The sequence below is a fragment of the Thunnus albacares genome, chromosome 8 (assembly GCF_914725855.1).
Source record: "Thunnus albacares chromosome 8, fThuAlb1.1, whole genome shotgun sequence".
NCBI lineage: Eukaryota > Metazoa > Chordata > Actinopteri > Scombriformes > Scombridae > Thunnus > Thunnus albacares.
This window is the reverse complement of record NC_058113.1, coordinates 16,924,315-16,949,527: the sequence shown is the minus strand read 5'-3', so window position 1 is coordinate 16,949,527 and position 25,213 is coordinate 16,924,315. Positions and strand designations below refer to the sequence as shown.

Below are 25,213 nucleotides of genomic sequence, written 5' to 3'. Positions count from 1 at the left end.
AGTGACCATGAGCCCCCCTGGAGCCTGAGCATTGAATGAGATACTCACCAGACTCCAAAATAACCACTCACACACTGGAGGGGTGATTGGATAAAGATCGTTGGGTCAGAGATTTTCAGTCTGATAAAGTTCAGTCAATATTGACCAGTTAGGTCACTATCAGATCTCTCAAACCATTTCATGCTTACAAGTAGGACCCACTTCTGTTTTCTTTTCTTCCTTTTTTCCCCCCAGCATGGTGATCAAAGTTGATAACTTCTTCTTTTTATACTTCTCCTTCTCTTTTAAAGGAGAATGGATTGCTTCTCAGTCATTTTGACATGTTGAAGCACAATGTGCTAGCTTAATCCAAATGTACATAAGCATGGCTTAAATATTTTTGTTACTACAAATGTAAGTATGTATGATATGACATACTCCTAATGAAGACTCCAAACAAAAGAGCTTTTTTATTATAAGTGCACAGGCTACAATTTCCATATTTGCAGTAAGAAGCATGAAAGTTAAGAGTCCAGTGTCAGCCAAGAAATACACGAGCATTAGACACATGTTATTTTAACAATCTTTTAAATTATTTTTGATTCAAGTCGTCGCACTTCAAGTTACTTTTATTAACATCATGATGTATAACTTGCCTGTTGCCTATTGTCGTTTTTTAATGCCTCAAAAAGATATACAGTATGTCAGTGTCTATTATTATGCACTCTGTTTTGGTCTGTCTCTCTCTGCCTTTGTTATTCTTAGGCATTCTCTGTATTCAGGATTGTGGCAGTGGGTGTAGTGATAACCATGTAGGCTGCACTGGAGCAGGGCTTTACAAGAGAGGGAACAGTGGGGATATACAGACTGGAGTCAGAGGCCCATCCATTAACTTGACAGGGTGGAGAAGCTGCCAAGAGTATGAGCGCATGCTTTGGAGCATGCTCTCTCAGTGGGCGTGTGTCTCGCTGCGCCCATACCGCCGGTTCCTCCGAGCACCACCAGAGCGCCTGGCCCTGGCAGAACAGCCAGTCTATGTCCATCTCCCCGTCTGCGTCTGGAACCACAGGGAGTCTCTGTTCGGGCCCAGCTCTGATCAGCTTGGCCCAGAACCCAAATGAGGAGAGAGGGGGCGACATTACAGCCCAGCTCCCATCAGACTGTCTGCCTTGCCGTTCCCTGAGGAAATCAGTTTAACAGTCCCCAGCTCTTGGCAAGCAGAGGGAGAGGGGGTGGAGGAACAGGGAAGAGGTGTGTGTGAGAGAGAGAGGAGGGGGGTGGATGTTACTGCCTCTCTGGGCGAGAGGGAAATCTAATAAAATTGAACTAATGGGGGTTTGGAGTTTTAGGGGACAGAGAGTGGGTTTTGCAGGCAGGCACTGGTGGGTAGTGGTGGAGATGAGGAGGATGGAATTAGATCCTCTGAGTGCTTGGCAAAGCACTCAGCAGAGCCAAACTCCTGCTTTCAACTGCAGATGGTGAACCCATGTCGGGTTTAGAGTGTGAGTTAGAGGGCCGAGGCCCACAAAAAATATTGCCAGGAAAGTTACAGCTATGATATATTATGCAATTAGAAATACTGCTCACATACACATGATCCTGAACTTGCTGCCATGCTGGTATAGTGTTAACAAAAGGCTGACAGAGACAGACGGAAGCTTTAATGCTTCACTTTGGACTTTAATGTGAAGTGTAAGATCTCCATTTGAAACTGTGATCTTTTTGCACTTAAACTATGACTCCACAGACTGGTTAAATCTTTCTAACCTGCTTTAAGGCGCCAGAGGGCCACAGGTCCCCTGATAGTACACTGCTCCACTTTTAAGGGGAATAAAAGTGCTCACCCTGACCTCACAGGGTTTGATTTACCCATCCTGAGGCAGGCGTGGTCTCTTCCCTTTGTACCTGCTCCGTGCTCTTGCTTTCTCCTCCCAGGGTTAATAGATATGAAGTCATCTGGCGAGGAGAAACCTGAGTGTGTTCTCAGGATGTGCCCAGAGCACTCACAGGGACATCACTCAAAGCCCCCCTGTTGCAGAGAGGAACCAGCCATTAATAAATATCATTAATGGGTGATCACCTGGTCTCCCTGAAACCACATAAATGGCCTTAAAAAAGGAGTGGAAGTCGAGAGGTCAGGGGGCAAAGGTCTGTGAGGAGATAGCTCCCCTCTGGGCAAAAGATGGCTGAATCAGGGATGGTGTTTTAACAATGGAAAATCAATAGGCTTACTGCTTTCAGTACACTGTCAGAATGTATGAAATGTAGTGTCAAATGCATGTGATTACAGAAATACAGGCTGCTAGTTTATAGATTTATCCAGGGTGAATCTGACCATGTCTTTATTATGTCATGGACGACTCATCTTCTTGTTTCTTTGCTATTTTTCCCCATTTTTCAACAACAGCAGGGCAGACAGTGGCAGGACAGACTCTGTGCCATCCCATCTGTAAGCGCCCTGTACCGCCACAGGCTAACACCTGCACTGATTTAATGACTGTTTTCTGCGGCAGCCATGTTGCTGCAGGAGAAATGTATATGTATGTGTGTGTAATTAGAGATAAAAATGCACGTGGTGGTTAAGTTCTTGTGCTTAGCACAGTCTGGGGAAATACAACCATGTGTTAAAGAGGCATTAGGGAGCCTGATGAAGGTGTTTGAGAATCACAGCCTGCTCATCATCGCTCTGCTAACGTCCCTTAGTTGCGTCACTGTGGTTCTGGATACAAAGACTTAAGTTTTGGCCGAGGTGGCTTTAACTGAGCTGTGTCTCAACTCCAGACGGAGCAGTAGCAAGCACTTGCTTGCAGAGATAGCTGTGGGAATAAGCTTGTATCACGGTAAGCGCTTTCTCTTTTAAAAAAGTCTTTACTGCAGATAATTCTTAAAACTCTATTTGTGTGTGCTGATTTACCTACCACTTATTTGGGTTGTCTGTTTCTTTTCTCGCTGGATGTTCCTTTATCTTTTTTATCTGTTATGTGGGATAGGTTTTGCTAGAGATATGCTTTCTTGGTTGGAAAGCACATATCTAGCTTAATATTAATATTATACAATATTGTGTCGCATCACATTTTGTTGGGTGAGAATAATGGTGTAACTGTGTGCGTTGTGTTGGTCTTCTTATCTTATTGTGCGTGGTCCTTTTACTTTTCTTTTCAACCCCCTGTCCCGTTCATAACCACCACCAGTGAGCTTCCCTGCAGCTCTTTGACCTGCCTCTGTACTCTGACACTCTTGGGCCTCTTCGGATGCGGGCTAATTCAATTAATAAACAGATAGCACTGCACTGCCAGCTGGACGGCTCTCAGAGACACTGATAAATGAGCACTCGCTGTCTTGGGCTGATGGTGTGTGGGGAGGAGACACTAGAAGCCATCTAATCTCCCCCCACCCCTGGTCCCTCTTTCTCTCACTGCCCCACTTCACCTCCCTTTACCCTCTCTGTCCTTCTCCCTTGGCGCCTGGTTGGCAGGCAGCTCCAGCAACCCCAGATGAGCATCTTAACCGCACACAGACAGCGTCAGTAGGGCCACAGAAACACAGAGGTAGACAGGCAGCCAGCAGATTCCTCTGGCTTTCTGTTCGTTCAGGTGATTGCCTGCTCTGTGACTGAGTGGCAGGAGATTGTCAAACTCTGATTGGTTTTCTCTTTCACAAGAAGGGTGGGCCACACCTCTCTTCTTCAGCTGAAGGGAAGGTGTTTTGTGAGGGTTGTCAGCCTCAGAATTCATGCTGTGAATCATGGAAGATGTCACTGTCAACACCGGTGACTATGATTGATATCTGTAAGCTCATTTAAATCCATTTTCTGTTTTAGTTGCATGTCAATTAGCTGTTTGTTATTTCTGCATTTTAATACTATGTCCAGATAGACATCCAGTACAAAAATGTTGTAAATACTGATAATTTATATTGTACATAGTAACAGTATATTACAGCATAGTACACTTGTTACCCTCAGTAAGTCTCTTATGATTGTGATGCTGTGGACAGCTGCAAGCCTGAGGCCGCCCGCTGTGTGTTAGTGTAGACTGTAGTGGTATTTTAACCCCTGTCTGGCCACAAAGAGGAAGGGCTGTGGCCCCTGGGAGTTGTGCTGCTGAGGCAGTGGTCAAGGCGGTTTCCAGGGGGTTGACTGTGATCAGACAGAGATAAAGATTAAAAGAGTAAATTTAAAATAACATTGTTAATGAGGGACACCAGAAAAAAAACAAAATCATGTAGCTCTAGTAGTGTAGTATTCTGTCACTATGTCAGGCATCCCTTGGAATGACAAACAGAAACTTTACTCAGCCAAAACAGGCTTAGCAAGGTCATAATTTCACTGTGCCGGTTTCATGTGCAGCTCTCTGTATCACAGACACACGCTGTATAGTGAAACCGTAGAAAAGACACCTAGACTCTTGAATATGCAGTAAATGCTTTGACATACATATACATAATTTGTAACGCAAACCAGTAAAGCATGGTCTTTTTTCACAGTCCCATTTCTGAAATGATTTAGTGGTCTGTGTCTCCACCCTCCTGATAAAAAGCTTTCCACTCATGGACAGTGTGAGAGAGGACTGGAGGGCTGATGTTGTGCTCTGGTCATGTCTACGCATTGTGATCCAGACCAGCTGGATGCCATTCCCTATGGGAATCATGAATGTGAAGGTTGTTAAAAGATATGGAGCCCTGGACACAGCGTGGACTTACTGACAGCAGCTGGAAGAAGGGGGAAGGGAGCGCAGCGAGGAAAAAGAACACTGGGAAAGAGAATAGAAAACTTTGTGGAATTCACAACAGTAGCTTTGAGATGAATGCCTTCGCTTTCAGTTTTGTTGCAAATGTTTTGCTCAAAGTAACCTAACCTAAAGAATTATAGACAGGATTTAAGTATTTCCTGAAAGCGTTCATGCACATTAGCAATGCTCTTTTTTACTAAAAAAAAAAGTGCATTAATCAAAGTTTAACAGACTCAACACTCTCTCAACCTGTTATTCCTAAAAGCTGTTAACATGTAAATAAGTCATGAAAGGGTGCAAATATATATTTTTTTAGTATGTCTATGTTTGTTTGTGTACACCAGATGCAGCCTGAATACATATTTTGGCACTTGTATGTTTGGATTATGATTTTTTTTACGATCTTGAGAGAGCCTCTCTCTGGTCTCGGTCCCAGGCCGCTCAGAGACACGGGCTCAGTCAGAGCTAAGTAGACCACACGGTTAAAGCAACAAACCTCATGCTGGGTCAACAGTGAGGGAGCAGTCTGAGGCTCACACCTTGTCAGAGAGCTCATCCTGTGGGCAGACATCCAAACACACACACACACACACACACACATGCACAGAAAAGAGAGAGGCTATTAAGAATATGAAGAGGAAGGACTAGTGGGATGGGCAATCATGGAAGGTAAAGAGGGGGAATGACAGGACTGAAGGAGAGACAGAGGACAGCCTAAGTGGCTTTGATTTGTTCTCCTGACATATGGATTTATGAAGCCATTCATCATCTCATAGTCAGCATATGTAGCCGCTCTGTAACTGTTGATAATCAGCACACTGACAAATGAGAACATGCACAAATTTGTTAATATATATTAACAGAGAATGATGTTAAACGTCATGTTTCGTGACCATTTTGTCCACCCAGAGGCTGAAGGCTGCACTTTCACATCACCCGGGTGCCATCGCCAACGGAAACATGAACTCCATGGGCCACATGATGGAGATGATGTCATCGCGGCAGGAGCAAAGCGCCCACCATCACATGCACTCACACCCGCACCAGCACCTGCAAGCCCCTCCCCACGCGTACCAGCACCACGGCCATCATCACCACAACCAGGGCCACGGCCAGGGTGGACACCACCACCCGCAGGGACACAATCCCCATCACAACTCCCACAATCCCCACCTCCATCCTGGTCACCCACACCAGAGTTCACCGCACCCTCCAATGCACTCTGCTTCACAGGTAAGCAATGCATTTTCCCGTGAGAGTAGAAGCTTTTAGACAGCTTGAAGGCAAAGCCACAAGTTCAATAACACATTAACTACACTGCACATTAAAACCTCTCATATAGGTAGCTAGAAGCCATTGTGTATGTACCATGACTAAAATAAAGTGCTTTAGTAGCACTTTAGTTAGTTTTGACTTCAGCTATTAGCTATTAGTGGTTTGGTGCACAAGTAAAGCTGAAATGATGCTTCAAATTCACAGTAAGTCACTGGACAAACACATTTTCCCTCGTCGCAGCCATAATGCCAAGTAGTTTCCTGGCAACCGTCTCAAAGGTAATTTTTTCCTTTGAGGTTGGTCAGCTGCAGGTCAGTGTCGGAGGCCTGCCATGGAGGGAAAAGGTCGTGAGGAGGCCATAAAGTGGCCATTATAAAAGATGCCCAGGACTGTCTTTTGGAAACTGCTCCACGCCCTCCTTCACTGCCATTATGTGGCCACAACATGCTCCAGGTGCTGATGTTGAGTGGACAACCTTGGCTAATAGTCCTGGAACATCTTAGCTGTGAATATATTTGGTTTAATATTATGTAAAGGGGTGAAAGTATTGCTCACAGCATTGAAAATAACATGATGTGAGACACTTTGTCCTTGCATTATCTAAGGCTGAGCATTTTGGATGAAAAACTGTCCAACATCTTACTTGAAAGAAATGCAAGTCACTGTATGTTCCAAATGTGCCATTAAGGCATTAAGACAACACACACTGTATGCACAGCGGCCATTAAAGCAGCTTGTATTTTCCGTGGTTCTCATAAAAATGGTAATGATCTGAAGACTGAAAACATTTGGCCTTGCCAAGTATATGTCAAGATCTGTCAGTGCACGTACAGTTTTAGAAACGGGCCTTTTGACTGCGTCTGATGGTGTTAGTCTGAGTGGAAGTGGGCGGTGGAAAACTGCCTCCTGACACCTCTTTAACAAGGTGGGCAGGCTGGTGAATCAGCCCAGTCACTCACTCACTCAGTCACTCCTGACGCCCACTGCCCGGCACACAAGGCACGTGGCACGACCAGATGTTGTTTTTGGGGAAGTTGCCAGACATGCAATGGCTGCAGGTGGTAATGTATAGATGCTTGTTTAGAGGCAGAAGGCTTTGAGGGCAGTGAAGTGGTGACGGCAGACAGGTGGCTGGCTGTTTTCCAAGTGTTTCAGAATGGATACATGTCTGATTGGAGGGTGTCAGACAGACAGTGTCTCATCAGAGAGCTCAGTGATGCTGATACCTTTTCCTCCGTGTTTCAGATGTCACCTGCAACCCAGCAGATGCAGCCCACGCAGACAATGCAGTCTCCACCCCCGAGCGGAGGACGACGCAGGCGAGTAGTGGACGAAGATCCGGACGAACGTCGGCGGAAGTTTCTGGAACGGAACAGAGCAGCAGCAACGAGATGCAGGCAGAAGAGAAAAGTATGGGTGATGTCATTAGAGAAGAAAGCTGAAGAGCTCACTCAGACCAACATGCAGCTTCAGGTACAAAATAACTTCAGGTGTGAAAAACAGTGATAAACATCCAAGCTTGAAATCTATGCACAATCCTCATTGCCACCTACAACAGTCAGCATGATTTTTTGTTTCAGTTCTTCATTTAGAGCTTCTTGATATTATATGATTTTGCAAGTCCAACACTGATGAAAAGCGTGTTTCTGTGTTTTCTTTTATTTCAGAATGAAGTGACCATGCTAAAGAACGAGGTGACCCAACTCAAGCAGCTTCTCCTCACACACAAGGACTGTCCCATCACCACTATGCAGAAAGAGTCCCAAGGTTACCTCAGTGAGTAGCTCAAACATAAACACAGACACACACACTTGGAAGTTTGACCAAACACACCCCATCATCCGTGTGCCTTAGTCCTGCAGCGCAGATAGCACTGCTGTGGAAATGCTTGCTAATTGTCTTGCCAGAGGAAAGATATAAACTGTACTGACTGAAGTGTGACGGACACACAGTTCCTGCCAAGACTCTTCGCTCCTACGTGCTGGTATCCAGCTCCCACGCTCGCTACAGGACTCTTCCTTTGACATATGGGTGTTGCACACCCTGGTAGCAGGTCTGGGCTGGGAGTTGGTAGTCTGAATCCCATATGAGACCTATTTTTCCATCCAACAGCACCTCGGCACTCAGAGGCTGCTGAGACTCAACGTGAGAAATATGTCACAGGCACAAACTCTCATGGATGTCCCAGGATCGCGCTGATTATTGGACTGCAGCACGGCTCAGCCACGCATGACATCAGAGCCCCACCCTTTGATACGGATACGAGTGACATTTCCATGTAATTAGGATAAGGCACCTCCCTGTGCGGCTTTAGCACAGGAAAATAAGGCTCACATCCCTGCTGGCTGAATGGTTCTTTTATAAAGAGGAGAGCCAACTCCCAGACTGGGCTAAGAGAGACTTTCATCGATGGGTCTAGCTTGTGTACAGATGTCACCTTCAATGTGTCCAGTGCTCATCAGGCGTGTTTACGGAGTTGAGTGATTCACTTTTCCATTTTTGTGTTATCCATTTATTTTGGGATGACAGGTGAGACGTCAGGTGTAAATTTAGTGTTTGGTTTGTTTGAAATTTATCTCTTTCTGCTAATAAAGCCACCCTTTTACAATAATGACATTTGGTCTGTGTTTATTTTGATATTTTAACTATCACACTGTATTTTGAAGCCAGCTTGAAGGTCGTAGCATTTACACTTACACATACACACACACACACACACAAAGTCAAACATGTTGTCCATCCTCAGTGATGTCTCTTCTGTCTCCGCAGGTCCAGAGAGCAGTCCGGCGGGCAGTCCAGCGCCAGCATGCTCCCAGCAGCAGGTCATTCAGCACAACACCATCACCACCTCCACCACGACTGTAGGGGGCAGCAGTGTGCACGGGCAAGCCAACCACCGCACAGACATTAACCCCATCCACTAGGGACAAGAGAGACTATAACCCCAGTTGTAGCCCCAGCCACCCCTTCACTCCCCTGCTTTTCGAGGGTAACCAGCTGCACATGCTGCCCCCCCCATCCCTCCCCCCACTCCATCAAGAAAAACCTCAAAGGCCTGCGAGGCTGTTCTTTATACAGTAGCTACAGTATGTATTTTTATAGACCAACCCTATTAACGCATAAATGTTTTACGTTTTTTTTTTGTTTTTTTTTTAATCTGCTTTTTTGTGCTTTTAGCAGAGAGGGAGTTTTGCTAATCTCATGCTGCATTTGAGTGACTTTTTCTGTTGTGTAGTGGTACAAAAATGGACCACAGTGGTCATGGAACCAGAGGAAAGAGACATAAACCTCAGACTGTCATCTCTATAAGCAACTCTTACATCTCTGTATGCCCAATGGACTGAATAATGAGTCGAATCATTCTCTGTGTGTCACTGTGGACAGTATGTCGAGTGTCATACAAGGATTTTGTCATAGAAAACTCTGAACAAGTGAGCGGGATGTTGCTGCCTTTAAGTTGTCTTCTGGAACCAAGTCAAACTGTCGCCATGATGTCTTGAAGACAAGAATATGCAAGCAGGTGTAATGATCCCTTTCTTTCCTGTATGACTGTTATCCCTGTCAGTGGTGTTCTTAAATAGTGTTATGAAATACAGCATGATGGTGAAAATCTGATCAAATGAAAGCAATACATCCCAGTATTGATCATCTACTGTATGCCCATGAAATGATCAGCATGGCCAAGCCGATCTGATCCTGAGGACATACGATGCTGTTACAGCTACAGAACTGTACACTGTGATACCAGTGAGGCAGCTGAGGAGTTGAAACAAACTCCTGCGCTCTCCAGGACCAACTGAAGCTTTAATTATTGAGGCCTCTTTTTGTGTGTTTGTGCGTCTGGATCCATGGTTTTTGGATTCAAATTCCAAATGAGTATAACATTTGATTGCGTGCATCTGCACAGTTTTGAGTGCGCATGTGCATATGTATAGTATGTGTTTTGCCTTCTTTCCTCTGCAGAACAAAGTTCGGCGGGTGCGTAAAGAAAGAAGAACAAAAAGAAAAATGTGTGAGACAGTGAGAAAAACCGACTTTTTTGACTGTAATTTCGCGACTGGCATAGTGTTTTAGGATTTCTAAAGAGGAGCGGTTTATGCCTGTGCTTTCCAAAATGTCACAATGTGCCTGAAGTTTTCTTAAAATGTTTTGTTGGCTTACTTTAAGCAACAGAATGCCACTTCTTTTGATCTCCTTAATCATCATCATCGCTATTACTTCAAACAATCAAATCCAGTTGATTCTCAAAGATTCGGGATACTATTGATAGTAGCTGTTATTGGTTTTGTCATTGTTGCATGTTAGGGCAAAACCAGCTGACCAAGGAGAAAAATCCCCTTTTTCCATTTGACCTCTTGACCTCTTGATCAATCTATCTTTCTCTCTTTCTCAGGCCTCCTCTGTATTTCAGATGGGTGATGGATGTACTTCCATCTCCCTTCCAGCCTTTGAAACTTCAGCCTTCATTGTTGACCAGAAATCCTCTTTCTTTCCTCTTTCTGACTAGGAATGTCAAAATTCATTAGCATGATGACCACAATGCACTGTGTTTTACAGTAGGATGGATGAAATACATCGCAGCGATCGCGGAGCTGTCTATGCACTTTTGTCCTCTGCTGTGCCAGAGGGTGGAATAGCCATATTAAGGTCCGAGTAATTCTCAGCGATCCCCCCCCTCCCTTTTCACACACCAGCGAGAGACGTGTCTGTGTTTGGCTATATGGAGAGACTGTGCCTGGCATGCATCACATGTCTTTCGATAGAAGAAGCTCGTATTGTAGGATGAGGACCCAGCATCATTTAGTTTGTGCCCTTTTTATTCTGGGAAAAAAAACAAATCCAGCTCAACTTCTGTCAAAGATGAAGAAAGCTTATACGTGAATTGAAAATGCTCTTTACTCATAATAGGTTATATCAAAGTTTTGTAGAGGCTTTCAGACTGTTTATGTCACATGTTAACCTTTGCGTCTGCGTGTGCAGGATAGTATGTGTGTTGATGATGATGTCTGTCTTGAAAAGGGCTTTGTTATACCAACCCTATGGAATAAAGCTTGCCTTATTTTTGGTTGTTTTTTTTAAAGCCACATCTTGACTATTAGACCATTCCAAATTAACCTCTTGCATGTGAAAATATGGTTATGACCTCAAAATACTTTCAACTGGAATCATTCGGAGGATGTTGCTATTTTAGAGTTAGATATGAGAGTCTCTAGTTTAATGTTTGACAGTGGATCCAGGTTGTGCTTTCAGAAAAAAAGACATTTGTTACTGTAATGGCAGACAAAGATGGAAGGACAGTGTGAGTGTGTCTGTGTGGATTTGTGTGAGAGGAGAACAATTCCTACACATTAATGATGTTATAATTGTATTATTTTAAATCTAAAACTATAAATATTGTACATAATGTCATTAATTTCTATAATCCTGTACATGTAATGCAACCACCTTTCTTTTTGAAGGGAGTCAATGTGTGGTACATGTGTAAATAATGTTTGCATAGCACTTGTTGCCTTTCGTTGTATGTCGAGGCTCATTTCAGCGCTTAAATACATTGTTTATATGTAATGAACTGATGAATCCATTCTTGCCTGCATAACTTTGTACATTTGTGTCTGTAATGACATTGTCTCCATTTTTTTGTTTTGTTTTGCATTTGTACAGATGTTAAAGTTATCACTGCAGTTACATTACGGTATGAAAATAAAGCACTTGTTCTGTAACATACAAACCAATAAGGTGATTTTAAATTTGAAATCTGGTGACGTCACAACAGTTATTTTTATGTGCAGATAATCTGAGTCCAAATAAAAATAAGGCAAGAGACATCAAGTATTTGCATAATTTGATACAAGAAAGAAAACTAATGTTCAAATCAAATGATCCACATTATTTCCCGACGCTCGTCCTTCAGACATTACTGCTCATTAAATAGTTAGATGCTTTAAAGGTTTAGAATACTCATTAATTATTGATCCGTCTAGACATCTTGATAGTTGTCTGATGACACAACTTGGCAGTTAACTTCAGTACACAAACATCTTTCTGGAAATCAGTCAAAATGCCAAATAACTGTACAAGACACTGCAGTGTGTTAAATTAACTTTAGCCACAACATTAAAATAAAGAACAAGCACTGTATTGTTGCAAGTTTTGAACATTTAATGTCGCAACATGCGAAGTTGAATCTATTTTTTCTTTGAAAATAGTGAAGTGGAAGAGTTTAATATTTAATAATATCCTGAGTTGTGATTAAACCTGACGGTATAACACTTTTAAAAGGCGCTAAATGACCGCAGCAGTTTTATGAAATGATGATCTTACAGTATTTTTGAGTTTGACATTGAGAAAGACATTTCTTTGGAGCACAGTGACCCCTGGTGTGCATTTAGTGGATTTACCAAACTTTCACAATGGATATCCCACTAAAAGGACAGAAGCTGCCATATCTGTAAAACACACTGCAACAAAGGTCATGTAGAAAAGGTTGTCAGACTGCAGTCTGCTTCAGACAGTAAGACACTTGTATTTAGAAAAAGGGTTTTTATTTCAACTCAATTCTCTGGTTTCAAGGTATTTTCTTTACAGATCATCATCAAGCATTTACTTATTGAATCAAATATACATTTCCCCCCTCATACAATCCCAACTGAAACATGAAACGAATCAAAACATATCACAAGAACTTAAGGCCTGATAATCAGACTGTTTTCACTCCATTATTACCATATGAATTGCTGAAATGATCAGAGATGTGAGCAGCGATTGAGAGGTCTTGAGACAGGCCGAGACAACTTGTCATTTCATTTGCAGTGCATCAGAGAGAAATCCAAAGTCCTAAACCAAATGCCACTTCTGTTAAAAATGCTAAAAAAATAATCAATCAGCGGCAAAGATGTGTACCAAATGCAACAATGTGCTGATTTATATGTGCTGAGACAATCAACAGTCAATGATTGACAATATGCTCTTCAAAGTGGAGTTGGTATTTCAGTTAAAACAACATTTCATATCCAGCCCTTTGTTGAGAGAAATCTGTCGATCATATCAAAGGACCTCGCTGGTTGGTCGTAAGGCAGAATGTGTCCCCCTCCTCGGATGATGACCTGCGTGATGAGAGGACAGTTTTTAAAGCAGCTGTTTGAGGATTATCCTCACATTGTTTTAGCTGTACTGAATATCTGCTCACCTGGTAAAACTCCTGCACTTGTCTTACATATCCTGCCACCTCTGTGTCGCTGGGCTGAACCTTCCAGTGGAAGCGAGGGGCTTGTTTGTAATCAGCAGCCCCGCTCCAGTTGACAGTAGGCAGGAACCTCTCAGTCAAAGGAGCAGCTACAATTACATCCAGCTGACCACTGTAGATTAAGACCTGGACATACATAGGAGCAGCCCAAGCAAAGATAGATGGTTAGAGGGGGACATGCTACATGAGTCTCTTTATATGTATGCAAGAGAAATTTGCCATTCCTCTCCCATCAGGCATAGTTTTCAACCAGATATCTCAATGTCAATAATGTTCCTAATAGGGATTTCAAAAACATATTTACACACAAACTTTTGAGACAAGATCATTCACAATGGTGGATAGTTCAGCAGCGCTCACCCTATAGTTGTCCATCAGCACACCCAGCCACGGTTTGATGCTCTTCATGACATCCTGCAGGAGGTGCTTCTCCACCTCCGAGCCGTCATGGAACGTCAGGTTGCCCACATGGATGGCGCGTCGCACCGCCGGCAGAGTCACAAACTGGGAGAAGTACTCCTGGTCTTCAGGCTCCTGTGATGCACACACAAACAATAAGTAGCGGGTTGGTCACAGACTGTTTTAAGTAATAACTAGTTTATTTGTATATAATGTTAAGCACAATTGTTTCAGAGATGTCTAAAAAGCATGGATGGACAGGCATTTCTGTGAGTACCTGGCATGTCATGTAGTTGAAGTAGTTGGTACAACCTGTAGCATTTTGGAAGAAGGAGGGATATGGTGCCACATCACCATTCAGCAAGCTATCGAAAACCTGAAGAGACATGAATAAATGTCAAAAAATTCAACTGGTATAAAGTAGCCAGCGAACACTGATTTGGTGCTTTGCAGGTCAAAAGACAACTGGACTAAATGTGGTTACATATAACTGTTGTTTCATCAGAATCTGGTGGATTACTGTATTGTAACATTGCAACACTTGAATCTCCTAACAATTATATTACAGTGTGTTCTAAACCATTTATTAAATGTTTGCATACTGCTTATGAATGCTAAATAGGGGGATTTAAAGTGAAGTGTTACCCTCTCCAACTTTGCTCCCATTCAAAGTTATGAGCTGCAAGAAGTAGTACAACAGTTAAGCTCAGCTACATGTGCTCTTGACCCAATGCCCACCAAGTTGTTTAAAAGTGTTCTCAACTGTTTGGTAAATCATGTACTTGAAATTGTTAATATCTCTAGAGTCCTAGAGAACTATAGACCAATCTCAAATCTACCATTCCTGGGGAAAATTCTTGAAAAGGTTGTATATCAACAATTACACATGTATCTGTCATATAACAATTTCTTTGATGTTTACCAGTCTGGTTTTAGAGTTAACCACAGTACAGAAACTGCCTTGGTTGGAGTTGTGAATGATCTTAAAATTAGCTCTGACAACTACAAAGTTACTGTCTTAGTACTTCTCGACCTCAGTGCAGCCTTTGATACGGTTGACCATGTGATACTTCTTAAGCGCCTTGAACACTGTTTAGGCCTTAGAGGCACTGTTCTTAACTGGCTTTCCTCTTACCTTACTGGTAGGTCTTTTTCTGTTGCTGTTGGTAACTCTGAATCAGATGTAGTCAGGGTTCCATATGGAGTCCCTCAAGGGTCAATTCTTGGCCCTCACTGTTTATTTTGAATATGCTCCCACTTGGGTCCATCATTCAACAATACAACATATCATATCAGTCCGATGCTGACGACACACAGTTATACATATCTGTTTCTGCCAACCACCTTAACCCAGTGAATGATCTCATCCAGTGCATTACTGAAGTTAAACATTGGATGGTCAAAAATTTCTTGCAGTTAGATGAAGACAAAACAGAGATTTTTTTAGCAGGTCCGAAGGCTTTGAGGCACCAGATAAACTCTTTGTTAAATCCCCTATCAGTAAAACCCTGTGATAATGTCATAAACGTGGGTGTGATCTTGGACGCTGATCTTAACTTTCAGAAGCACATTTCCAGTATCTCTAAGACTGCTTTTTATCATCTTAGAAACATATCCAAAGTTAGATCTTTCCTGTCACAGTCTGATTCTGAAAAGTTGGTTCACGCATTCATTTCCAGTCAACTAGACTAGTGTAATGGACTCTTTGCTGGACTGGCAAAGCAAACACTTAATAAACTCCAGCTTATCCAGAATGCTGCAGCCAGAGTATTAACCAAAACCAGAAGGTGTGAACACATCACTCCTGTTTTAATCTCTCTTCACTGGCTCCCAGTAAAGCAAAGAATTGATTTTAAAATACTTCTTATTGTTTTTAAAGTTATGAACGCCCTAGCTCCCACCTACGTTGTTGACATGCTCTCCGAATACACACCAGATAGACCCTTGAGATCATCAAATAAAGGTCTCCTCACCATACCTGGAATAAATACTAAGCTCATTATGGTCCTACTCTTCGGAATTCTCTACCACATGAACTCAGGTCTGTTACAACAGTGTCTTCCTTTAAAAGCAGACTAAAAACAGATCTTTTTTCACAAGCTTTTAGTTAGGTTAATGGGTGAAACCTTCTTTTTTAAAAAAAATTTATACTGTCTTATATGTTTTTATTTATGTAACATCTTCTTATTTGATGTTTTATCTTATTTGTTTTATATATGTAATGTTAATGTAATATATTTGTTATGTATGATCTTTACTTGTTTTTAAGCACATTGAGTTTACGCTTGCCATATGAAATGTGCTATATAAATAAATTTGACTTGACTAATAACAAGAACAACTTCATTCAAAACTTTTGTTTGTTTCAGAAAAATATAACATGGAGATATAAGTGAAAATGGCAGCAATTAGAAACTAGTGTACTTTGATAAATGGTGATAAATAACCCAACTTAGATTTTTTTATAACTCTTGGTGGCATCCAGCATCTCTTACCTGAAAAGCCTCCACCCACTTCTCCTGCTGGATGAGCTTCACCCCATAGTCTGTCTGCTGGACAACATACTCTCTTTGGAGTTCATCTATCATGCCTGTTTGGTACATGAACTCACCGTAACCACCCAGCATCTGAGAAGGAGAAAAGACCATAAAATATTGCATTTATCTCACATCTACACTGACATGATACTGTACACTACTATACCAGTAGTAGTTAAGCGTTCAAACAAATGAACAAAAGAGAGCAAGAGACTTATTAACTGACATGATGGTTAATACAAGACTTAACATAACAGTAACCAGTTTAAATAATTGAAATGTCAGATTGTTTGGATGAGATGCAATGAAATGAAAGATGAGAAATTACATGATTTCTTTAGGGTCACATCCCACAAAACAACAAGTATAATCTGGGGAGCTGGGACATTCCTGTTCTAATAGATACGCACCAATTCTGGATCACAGAGCCCATCGCCTATGGCCATTCCCTTAAAGTTGATTTTCACCTTAGCAGTGGGGTTGTTTTTGTGGATGTAGTAAGAAATGGCAGGAACATATTTCCCTGCATAAGACTACAAACAGACAGAAAGGTTCACATGGATGAGGACTTCATCTTAACAAGGCTATTATAGTATTGTATGTGAATCTTAGCATTTCTGTATAAAACTAGTATATGAGAATAAAACAGTTATTAAATACATCTAAGGGTCTTACGAGACACAAACGTCATCCTACCTGTTGTTACGTGTACAAGTTAAAAAAGCCACATGTGTAATGCTGCTTCTTACATTTTTAAGACAATATCAATTCGCAAAGATTACAAAGAAAACAAAAACTTGCCTCTCCAGTTGCATAGAACTCATTGGACTGATACTCAGGGAAGATTTGGAAGAATTGTGTTAAAGCACTTAAAAGAAAGATAGAAATAATAAAAGAGTTAGTATACAATACACACTTATGTGACTCAATTACGTTTGAGTTGGACAGCAGCGTTTTACCTGTACAGATCTCTGCCAACATCATCCTGGTTCTGAGCAAAACCTTTGTCATCATCAGTGAAGCTGAAACCTGTTCCAACCTGGAAAAATAAATATTCTCCCTCAAAGTCTTGTCTTGTAAATCATCATGTGTGTATGACAAGATGTCAGATAGGCTGAGAAACCTTATATGTGTCTCATGTAATTTGATGTAAACAACACTTACCGGATTGTCAATGTACAAAACGGAATATCTGGTTGTCCAAGCGTAATCCCTCAAACCGACTGCAAAGACAAAAAAGTTGAGCACACAATGCTCCAACACAAACTATATAAAGGCACACTTTTATTAAACAGGGACTACAGTCCATCAGTTTCTACCTGTCATGTTCTTATAAACCACATACGGTCCATGTTCCACAAAGAGGCCGAACATGGAGGTGCCACCAGGCCCGCCTTGCAGCCACAGCAGGACTGGAGCTTTCTGTTGGGCTGGCTGTCGGTCAGAGAACACAAAGTTAAGATCTCAGCACCACCTTGTGGTGGTTTTGCTTTCTCGAAAAAGGTGAAAAAAAGAAAATGATGACACATTATTTGGGTACACCTGTGTTGGATACCATCTTACTATCCAGTGATATTGTACATAAGCCTAGTGAAGTGTTTATAGCTGAATATTAACATAACAATAAGAGAGTTTCCTTGCTTTAATACGATATGAAAACAAACTGGAGACACTCAGCACTGCCAATTGTTTGTATATTGGCTGCTTTAACACAGCAATTTCCCATATGGGATTAATTAAGTACTCTACTGATCAGGGCAAACATATTTGTTTAAAAAAATCCTTTGCTGTTGGCTCTGCACAGAAAATTATTCACATCACATCCTGCATCTCTGCATATTACAGTTTTTTCTGAATGCTTAAACACTAACAGTGATTCTTGAAGCACCATTAACACTTGTAGCCAATACATTTACCAAGTGTGCCAAACTGAATGCACATTCTCTGCTTCACACTCAGTTTGTAATTTATTACAGTAATACACTCTACATTGTTGCACTATTTAGCCAATTGCCTTTCTAACATTGACACATGTGAAAACACTTTTAGATAATGAGTTCACTTACAAATCAGAGCTTGAGCATATAAATAGGCCAAAGGTAAACATCTGGTTTGGACAACAATGGAGGCCAATATTGGACAGAGAGAAAGAGGAGCGAGAACTAGAGGAGGATGAGGAGGTTAAGAAGTAAGAGGAGGAGGAGGAGGAGAAGGTAGAGAGGTGAAGTAGGAAGGAAGAGAAGAGAGGAAGGAAGTCAGTCAAACTGCTATGACATAAAAAGAAAATGTGTTTTTCATTAACACTATCAGTGCATAGTTGGTGCTTCATGTGCTTGTTCAAATGATGGATCGTGTGTACTGTCTTGATGCAAAAACACTTTTTTTTTTTTAAAAAAAAAAAAACAGTTTCAGGAGTTTTGCAAGAATAGTTTGCTTTTGCAAGAGATGTATAATGTTTTGCTGGTTTGGAGTAAGATTTTGTGGTTATTGTGTGGAGTTTTGCAAGAATAGCCTATAGTTTCAAAGATAGTGCCTTAGCAATCAGAAAAAAACTGTATTAAAACATTAACTCCTCTTTTTGTAGCTATCACAGAAAAGCACCTTCACACAAGATGAACTGGAAGAATGAAATAAAGTGACTTGGACTAAATGAAGAATTATCATTGAGGGAGATAAAAGGTACGATTTCTACAAAATGTCCTGCACTATAATGTGAAGCTAGGTGGAATTTAAAAAAAAAAATCTTAAGGCTTCAAGATTGATCTTTCGTTTAATGTCATGGAAGTGTTGTGTGTCTTTACTACACTTCAGAATGAAATCCAGATATGAGACTTAGCTACTGACAGATTTAACAAAAAATGCCAAAAATAGCTTGGAAAATATTTACTTCTTGTTCAGACCTGGGTCAAAAACACCTCCTGTCATAGCTGACATTCCTGTAACTGCAGCTGACTAAATACACACGGTACAATTTCTTATCACATGTTGACTGAGGGACTAAAGAGCTGAGTTCCACATAAAAATGTCCATTTATTTCACAATGACTGTCTGCTGACTGTGACCTTCTCCCAAACTGCAGAACTGACAATTATGTGATTCTGTCTGGCAAACCCCTGATTTAGAGAAGTTAAAGCCTACCATCACTGCAGGGAAGAACCAAAAGAAGAGGTTGCTGTTGTATTTCTTGTTGACAGTGAGATACCCAGAATAACTCTTGACATTGGCACCTGGCAGATCTCCTACCAAACTGAGTTTCCTGGCTGGAACAAAAGACACAAACTGTAAACATACTACAAAATCCCGCAGACTTCTAAACGTGATCATTATGAAACTGAAGTATTATGGCGGTGTTCTGTATTGTGGTGTACTCATGCCTTCATCTACGGCGCCCTTCTCCACGTAAGGAGTGAGAAAGAGAGGAGACCCGGGGTCGACTCCATTGAGGCCGCTGACACGGTGAGATTTTCGGCAGAAAAACGACGAGCAGCTCCTCGAGTGTGCAGAGTTCAGACAGGCCCACAGTAACAGGAGACCCAGTGTTTCCCTCCACAGCCTGCTAGTATTTACACAATACATATTAAACTACAGGTCCCGGTCAGTGGTGTGTGTGAACCTCAAACACCGCATGACACTCAGATTTCATCACAGCCCGATCACAAGCACCACTGATCTGACAGCAGCCGGAAGAAGCGAAAAAAAACCCCAAAACAAACACATTTTAATTCTGTTAAAAACTCACCTCGTGTTCACCGCCGTCTCCATGGTAACATAAGAAATGTCAGCTTTCAGACAGCGAGATGTGTTTGCAAGTTGGTTGGGACTGTGTAGACAGAGTAGATAGTATGAACCATGGGGGGGGGGGGGGGGGGAGGCTAAGTCACATGATCAGCTCAGTGCGGATCATATGATACACAATGGATCACGTGATCATTGTTGTGGCGAATTCGATGAACTTTCCCCTGAGCGCGGTCTTGCAGGAAACGAGTTGCCTGACACAGAAAGAAAGATGCTCTAGGTTATTTGGGCATAAATTACAAACTGCAAGACAACTAAATGGGAGTTTGGAAGCAGTTTTCAGACTAGTGAGCCATTTGGTATTAAACATATGCCTGCTTAGCATTTTGTGCATGGAATTTGATGTCACCTTTGATGTCTTGTAGGGATTTTGTAAGGATATTTGCTTTATTTGCTTTATGCTTCCCTTAGGTCATGCTATTAGCAAATTTGGAGATATATCCTATCACTGTTACGCTGATGATATTCAGCTCTATGTCTCTTTTAAGCCTGATAACCCCGACAGACTGTCTGTGTTGCACAACTGTCTGACTGCCATGATGGACTGGATGTCTACCAACTTTTTACAGCTTAATACAGACAAGACAGAGGTTCTTATCATAGCCTCAGACAGCTATAACTCCCAAGGTTGCTCAGAGTATTGGATCCCTTTCCTCAGCTGTTTGGTCTAATTTAAGAAATCTCAGTGTTATATTAGATCAGGCTATGCTATTCGGTCAGTATATTGAATCATTGACAGGTATTTGTTTTTTCCGACTAAGAAATATCTCACTATTATTATTTTAATTCCCTTTTCACCTGTTCCAGCAAGTTATCTCTGAATGGTCCAGAATGCTGCTTCAAGGCTGTTAGCCAGGTCCAGCAGGACAACTCACATCACACCCAGTTTAAGTTCTTTACATTGGCTTCCCATCTGGTTTAGGATTCATTTTAAGGTTCTTGTTTTCATGTATAGAGCCCTGCATGAACAGGCACCTTAGTGAATCTGTGACCTCTCTTAGGTCACTTAGATCTTCTGACCAGGGCCTACTGGCTGTCCCTTGCTCTGGACTAAAAACAAAAGGTGATCATGCCTTTGAAGTAGTGGCTCCAACACTATGGAACACTTTTTAAAAGCAACTGAAGACCTATCTTTTCAAATTAGCCTTTGTCTCACCTTAAAATGTCTAGTGAAGCCTTTAAGTATGTTGAAAAGTAAGAGAAAATCATAATAGACAGAAGGTAAAAAAGTGTTTAAGATGGTTTTATTGGTAACAGAGAGGGAAATGTCTAAAAATATATGACCAATACTATAGATAATAAAAAATATGAACAAAGGACATGAGAACTCATGCTCCTGTTTTCGCTTTTGGTAAAAGCGCCAACAGAACCAGAGCAGGGCTGCTGCCCCTCCTAAAGCCAGGACAACGGCCAGCCTCTTCCACCAGCTTTGCTTTCCAGCTCATCTCGGACTCTGTCAAATTCTGGGATGCTCAAAAAGTACTTTGATCCATTAGAAGGTGGTTTAAGTTTGAGTGTGCCATCTATGTCCAGAACCAGCCAACCAATACCAGTAAGATTTGTACCACCCTGGAAAAAGAGGGATTGGGATCAGTTTATGTTCATATTTGCCCTAGTGATTTGCAAAAAAATGCTTATGTTTCGTCAACTGAATATGAATTAATTATTATGTTATAAAATTTAGCAGAGTTAGTATTTCATCTAAAAACTGGCTTTGAGCATTTCCTCAGTCTCCAGTCGCCCTATATAGTTCTGCCAACTGAAGAATTGTAAGAACCTTTCATGAGTTGTCTCCAACAACACTCCGGGCACCTGCAGAGGGCATATGATTTGTATGGTCTCATCAGATCCAACTAAAAAAAGGGCACTGTATTCACTCGTTGGTGTATTAGGTACTAAGTGTCCGTCCTGCAATAGGAAGATAGAGGAATAATAGGTCTTTTTAGTTTACACATATGATGAAACAGTAACAAATATCAAATAAACTGGAACTTTGGGGTTACCTCATTGTGACACATGCATGTATAACCTCAGATTAGGCTACTATAAAGTTTGCATTACAAATTGGGGCTGTATATTTAAAAAGGCACAGGCATTTACCGGTCAATAAAGGATTTAATGCTACATTCATGTTGTAAGGGAGTTATTGTAATTAGTAGTTTCTGACTTGTAACTCCAAGTCACATCAAGCCGTAATTACAACTGAGAAACTTCTACATTTCAAAGTTCCAATATGTCCAAGGTTGCCTTCTGAAGCACTTTTATTACAGCCAACGTGCTTCATTCAAGGTAATTCGACCCAAATTTAATGGATTTAGTGTTATATTATCAATATAGTAAAAAATAGTGGCGCACACAGCTCTAAGTCTTGAACAGAGTATCGGGTGCACGGTTGTAGCAAGGATGAGACAAACAAAACACCAGCACTCACAGATCTATCTTCTTATTATTTATTGTGGACAGAAACGGACACATTCCAGCCAGAAGCCATCATCAGCGGCATGTGGAGTGGAAAAATCTGTCTCTTGCGAGTCCCTGAATTTTACAGAAGTATTTATGCACAACAGGCTTTCAGTAATACTAACAGTGTTACTGTGCCATTTTATTGCCATTTAAATGTGAAATTTAGTAAATGACAATATAATCCAGGATATTTGATTTGAATAGTAAAGCTAGAAGGAAAACATTTTTGAATTGCAGCATAACAACTGGTCTTTAAAAATGGATCTCTTCAATGGCATGTCTGAAAAATGGCTCCTCTCCACTGGTACAAAAGGATCACTATGCAAGGACTGTACTGATGAGATCTAAGTTACATCCAAAAAATTTATTTTTGTGTTTTTGATAATAAAAAGATTAAAAATAAATAAATAAAATAAGTCTACCCTTCTGGAAGATAATCTTGTAACAGCTGGTGGATGATGGCAACTATTGCCATTGCCAACCATTGACTGTATATAAAGGTTTATTATAAGTATATAAATATTTATATAGACACAATGCTCCCGACAGATGCTGATTGGAAACCAGGATGACAAAAAGTTGAGACACTTCCTGTTACCGCCGAAGAGAGTGCAGTTTGTGCCAAAGCTTGCCGCTGTATTTATACCCGGCTACTTTCAAGTAAAATTATACATTGGACAGAAATACAATTTGCCCATGACATATAGAAAAAGGACACCCATCAACACTTGCTCATAACAGTTACTTTTTCTTTAGCAGTAGCAGCACATCTGTGTCGTTAGCTGGAGGCTAAAGGCTGCTTGTACTGAAGGCCGCAGCCCAGCAATAAGTTTCATATGCTCACTTCTTCTTGTAAAATACACATAACGTGCACATATATATATGCACATATACGCACATAATCCAACTGCAAACCCCACTTACCATTAACCCCCTCTCAGTGAAATCCCAAATATCTCCCTGAGAGTTCTCCCCTGTTGTAATGGTACTCAAAATAGCCAAGATGGCGCCAGCTGCCTTCTTTCTCTCGCTCTTTAACTTACCTGGTCTGGCTCCTGCTGCTTCTGCTATTGCTCCTGCTCCTGTGCTGGTGTTTTTTGGTGAAAACTTTCTGTCCATTTTGGCAAAAATACTCAAGTAAATATGTGACAGCGTTTGTTCTGTCACACTGTACAGTGATAATTTGAGTATTACATGACAGGTTGTGACAGGCTGTCAGAGGTCAAAAATTACGTCAAAAATTGGTTTATATGTGAGGACAGGGCCACCATCAGTGGCTCAGTTTTTTCAAAGTAACAGTGGAGGTTGTTTTTAGGAAGGTGTTGCTGAGCATAAGTTACAAACTGGAAGACAATCAAATGGGAATTTTGAAGCAGTTTTCAGACAAGTGAGCAATTTGGTATTTTTAATATATGTCCGTTCAGGATTTTGTGCATAAAATTTGATGTTACCTTTGATGTCTTGTAGAGATTTTGAACAAACTTACTTCACAATGTTATTAAAATTACCAGCCATCACATGTGCAACACACTTATTTATCTATTCACCACTTATGTGCAATACCACACCTGTGCATCAATGTGCAATATAATGTATATTTGTATATTTCTTTTGCATTTTATTATATTTCTCTCTTATTTTATTACTCTAATTGAAACTAGAGCTCGAAGAAGTCAATTTTCCCCGCCTTCAATGTTGCCGTCTTCTGTGCTCCTGTGCATGTGACAATAAAACCTCCTCAGTCTCTTGAATGGAAAATAACAATATGAAGTTTTATCCCACATTGCAAAATTGAAATAAGTGAAGTGTAAGTGACAGCTCTCAAAACAAATAAATGATCTTTTTTCAAATTTAATTCACAGTTGTGTTTGTAGTTTAAGTTATATACACACTTTACATTATTTCCTGATAGTACAATGTTTTCTTACTTTAAACTAACTGCATAAAAAGGTCTACATACCACTATTATTAGGTAGTATGAAAACTGGGACACTACACAAGGGATTGCTGCCAGTAAAAAGCCAGTAAATACTGGAATTACATTCATCACAACTTCAGATGACAGTGGTATTTGCTGGATGTGAAAGAAGCTTTGTTAGCTTCAATAACTTCAGAGTTAATCTGCCCCCTGGTGGTCACAAAGAAGCCATCATCAGAACTGTAGCTTTAAAAATGCCAGCATGACCACTAAAATCTCTCCAAGCAGAGTATAATCATTATAGGCTGTTTTTATTATTTAAGACGTTTTTCACTGCAGACATTTTGATTGTAATGGCAGAAAGGAGCACAGGTGTAACTTATTACATTAACGATGGCTCCGTCCCATAAAGCCAATACAGGAACTGCAGACATAAATGGATTCATGTTCATTCATATTCATGTCATTAATCATACTTGTGTGTTTCCTGCTTTGACGTGTCAAGAGGTTGGCAGCAGTGTGAAAGCTCAGGTGAGGAGGAAAAGGACTGCGACACCACTCATCCACTGCTTACAAAACCGGGTGAAAAATTAAAATAAGTGGAAGTTGATTTCACGAAGTGTTTCTTGGTGTGCATTTTAGATATCATATATATATCCTAGTTGTATGTTTTGAGACATTTTTGCCTTGATCTTGATGAGCCTCAGGTTTTCAAACTCTGCCTTGGTGCTGGCTCAACTCTTTTTGTTTTGTTCTATTTCTCAACATTTTATTTGCTTATAGGTTTAGTTGCACACACTCCTGGAAACTGGCCAGTGCAAACACACAGTCTTATTTGTTGGCCACCTGATCGAGCAGCTCCCTTGGAGCAGTT

The 25,213-nt window shown here is 41.1% G+C and overlaps 2 protein-coding genes and 1 long non-coding RNA gene across 7 annotated transcripts in view; 1 reads left to right on the top strand and 2 right to left on the bottom strand.

Moving 5' to 3' along the window:
* creb5b (cAMP responsive element binding protein 5b) overlaps window positions 1-9,971 on the top strand; it is a 43,297-nt gene extending 33,326 nt beyond the window's left edge. For 3 of the 4 annotated variants that reach the window (XM_044359989.1, XM_044359988.1, XM_044359987.1), the window contains 4 exons: window positions 5,619-5,942; window positions 7,230-7,457; window positions 7,652-7,760; window positions 8,097-8,737. In XM_044359989.1, the coding sequence (XP_044215924.1) occupies window positions 5,619-5,942; window positions 7,230-7,457; window positions 7,652-7,760; window positions 8,097-8,266 (831 nt within the window). In that variant the 3' untranslated portion in view covers window positions 8,267-8,737. The other variant, XM_044359990.1, reaches the window with a different exon arrangement.
* A 2,533-nt stretch (window positions 9,972-12,504) lies between these two features.
* Window positions 12,505-20,041, bottom strand: cpvl (carboxypeptidase vitellogenic like). Of its 2 annotated transcripts, none has more exons than XM_044359830.1 (13): window positions 19,903-20,041; window positions 19,538-19,719; window positions 19,302-19,423; window positions 17,483-17,597; window positions 17,328-17,386; window positions 17,123-17,202; window positions 16,965-17,031; window positions 16,574-16,696; window positions 16,122-16,253; window positions 13,904-14,002; window positions 13,588-13,761; window positions 13,171-13,353; window positions 12,505-13,087 (listed from the first exon to the last, which is right to left on the bottom strand). In XM_044359830.1, the coding sequence occupies exons 1-13, from the start codon at window positions 19,923-19,925 to the stop codon at window positions 12,989-12,991; spliced, it is 1,458 nt and encodes a 485-aa protein (XP_044215765.1). In that variant the 5' UTR covers window positions 19,926-20,041; the 3' UTR covers window positions 12,505-12,988. The 2 variants fall into 2 exon arrangements, with proteins under 2 accessions (XP_044215765.1, XP_044215766.1); XM_044359831.1 differs by having other exon boundaries at window positions 19,538-19,716.
* Window positions 20,042-21,224: 1,183 nt separating this feature from the next.
* LOC122988215 lies at window positions 21,225-23,609 on the bottom strand. The gene is made up of 3 exons (XR_006404735.1): window positions 23,465-23,609; window positions 21,736-21,866; window positions 21,225-21,527 (listed from the first exon to the last, which is right to left on the bottom strand). It is a non-coding gene; the product is annotated as an uncharacterized LOC122988215 (long non-coding RNA).
* Window positions 23,610-25,213: the final 1,604 nt, after the last annotated feature.

What these genes read in the sequence shown, in the direction of transcription:
- cpvl (XM_044359830.1), bottom strand. Translation starts at nt 19,925, where the DNA reads ATGGAGACGGCGGTGAACACGAG. An exon ending in AGTGGGTGGAGGCTTTTCAG is followed by an intron (nt 14,003 to 16,121) that starts GTAAGAGATGCT and finishes ATGTCTCTTCAG; the next exon opens with GTTTTCGATAGCTTGCTGAA. An exon ending in AAGTGCAGGAGTTTTACCAG is followed by an intron (nt 13,088 to 13,170) that starts GTGAGCAGATAT and finishes CTCATCACGCAG; the next exon opens with GTCATCATCCGAGGAGGGGG.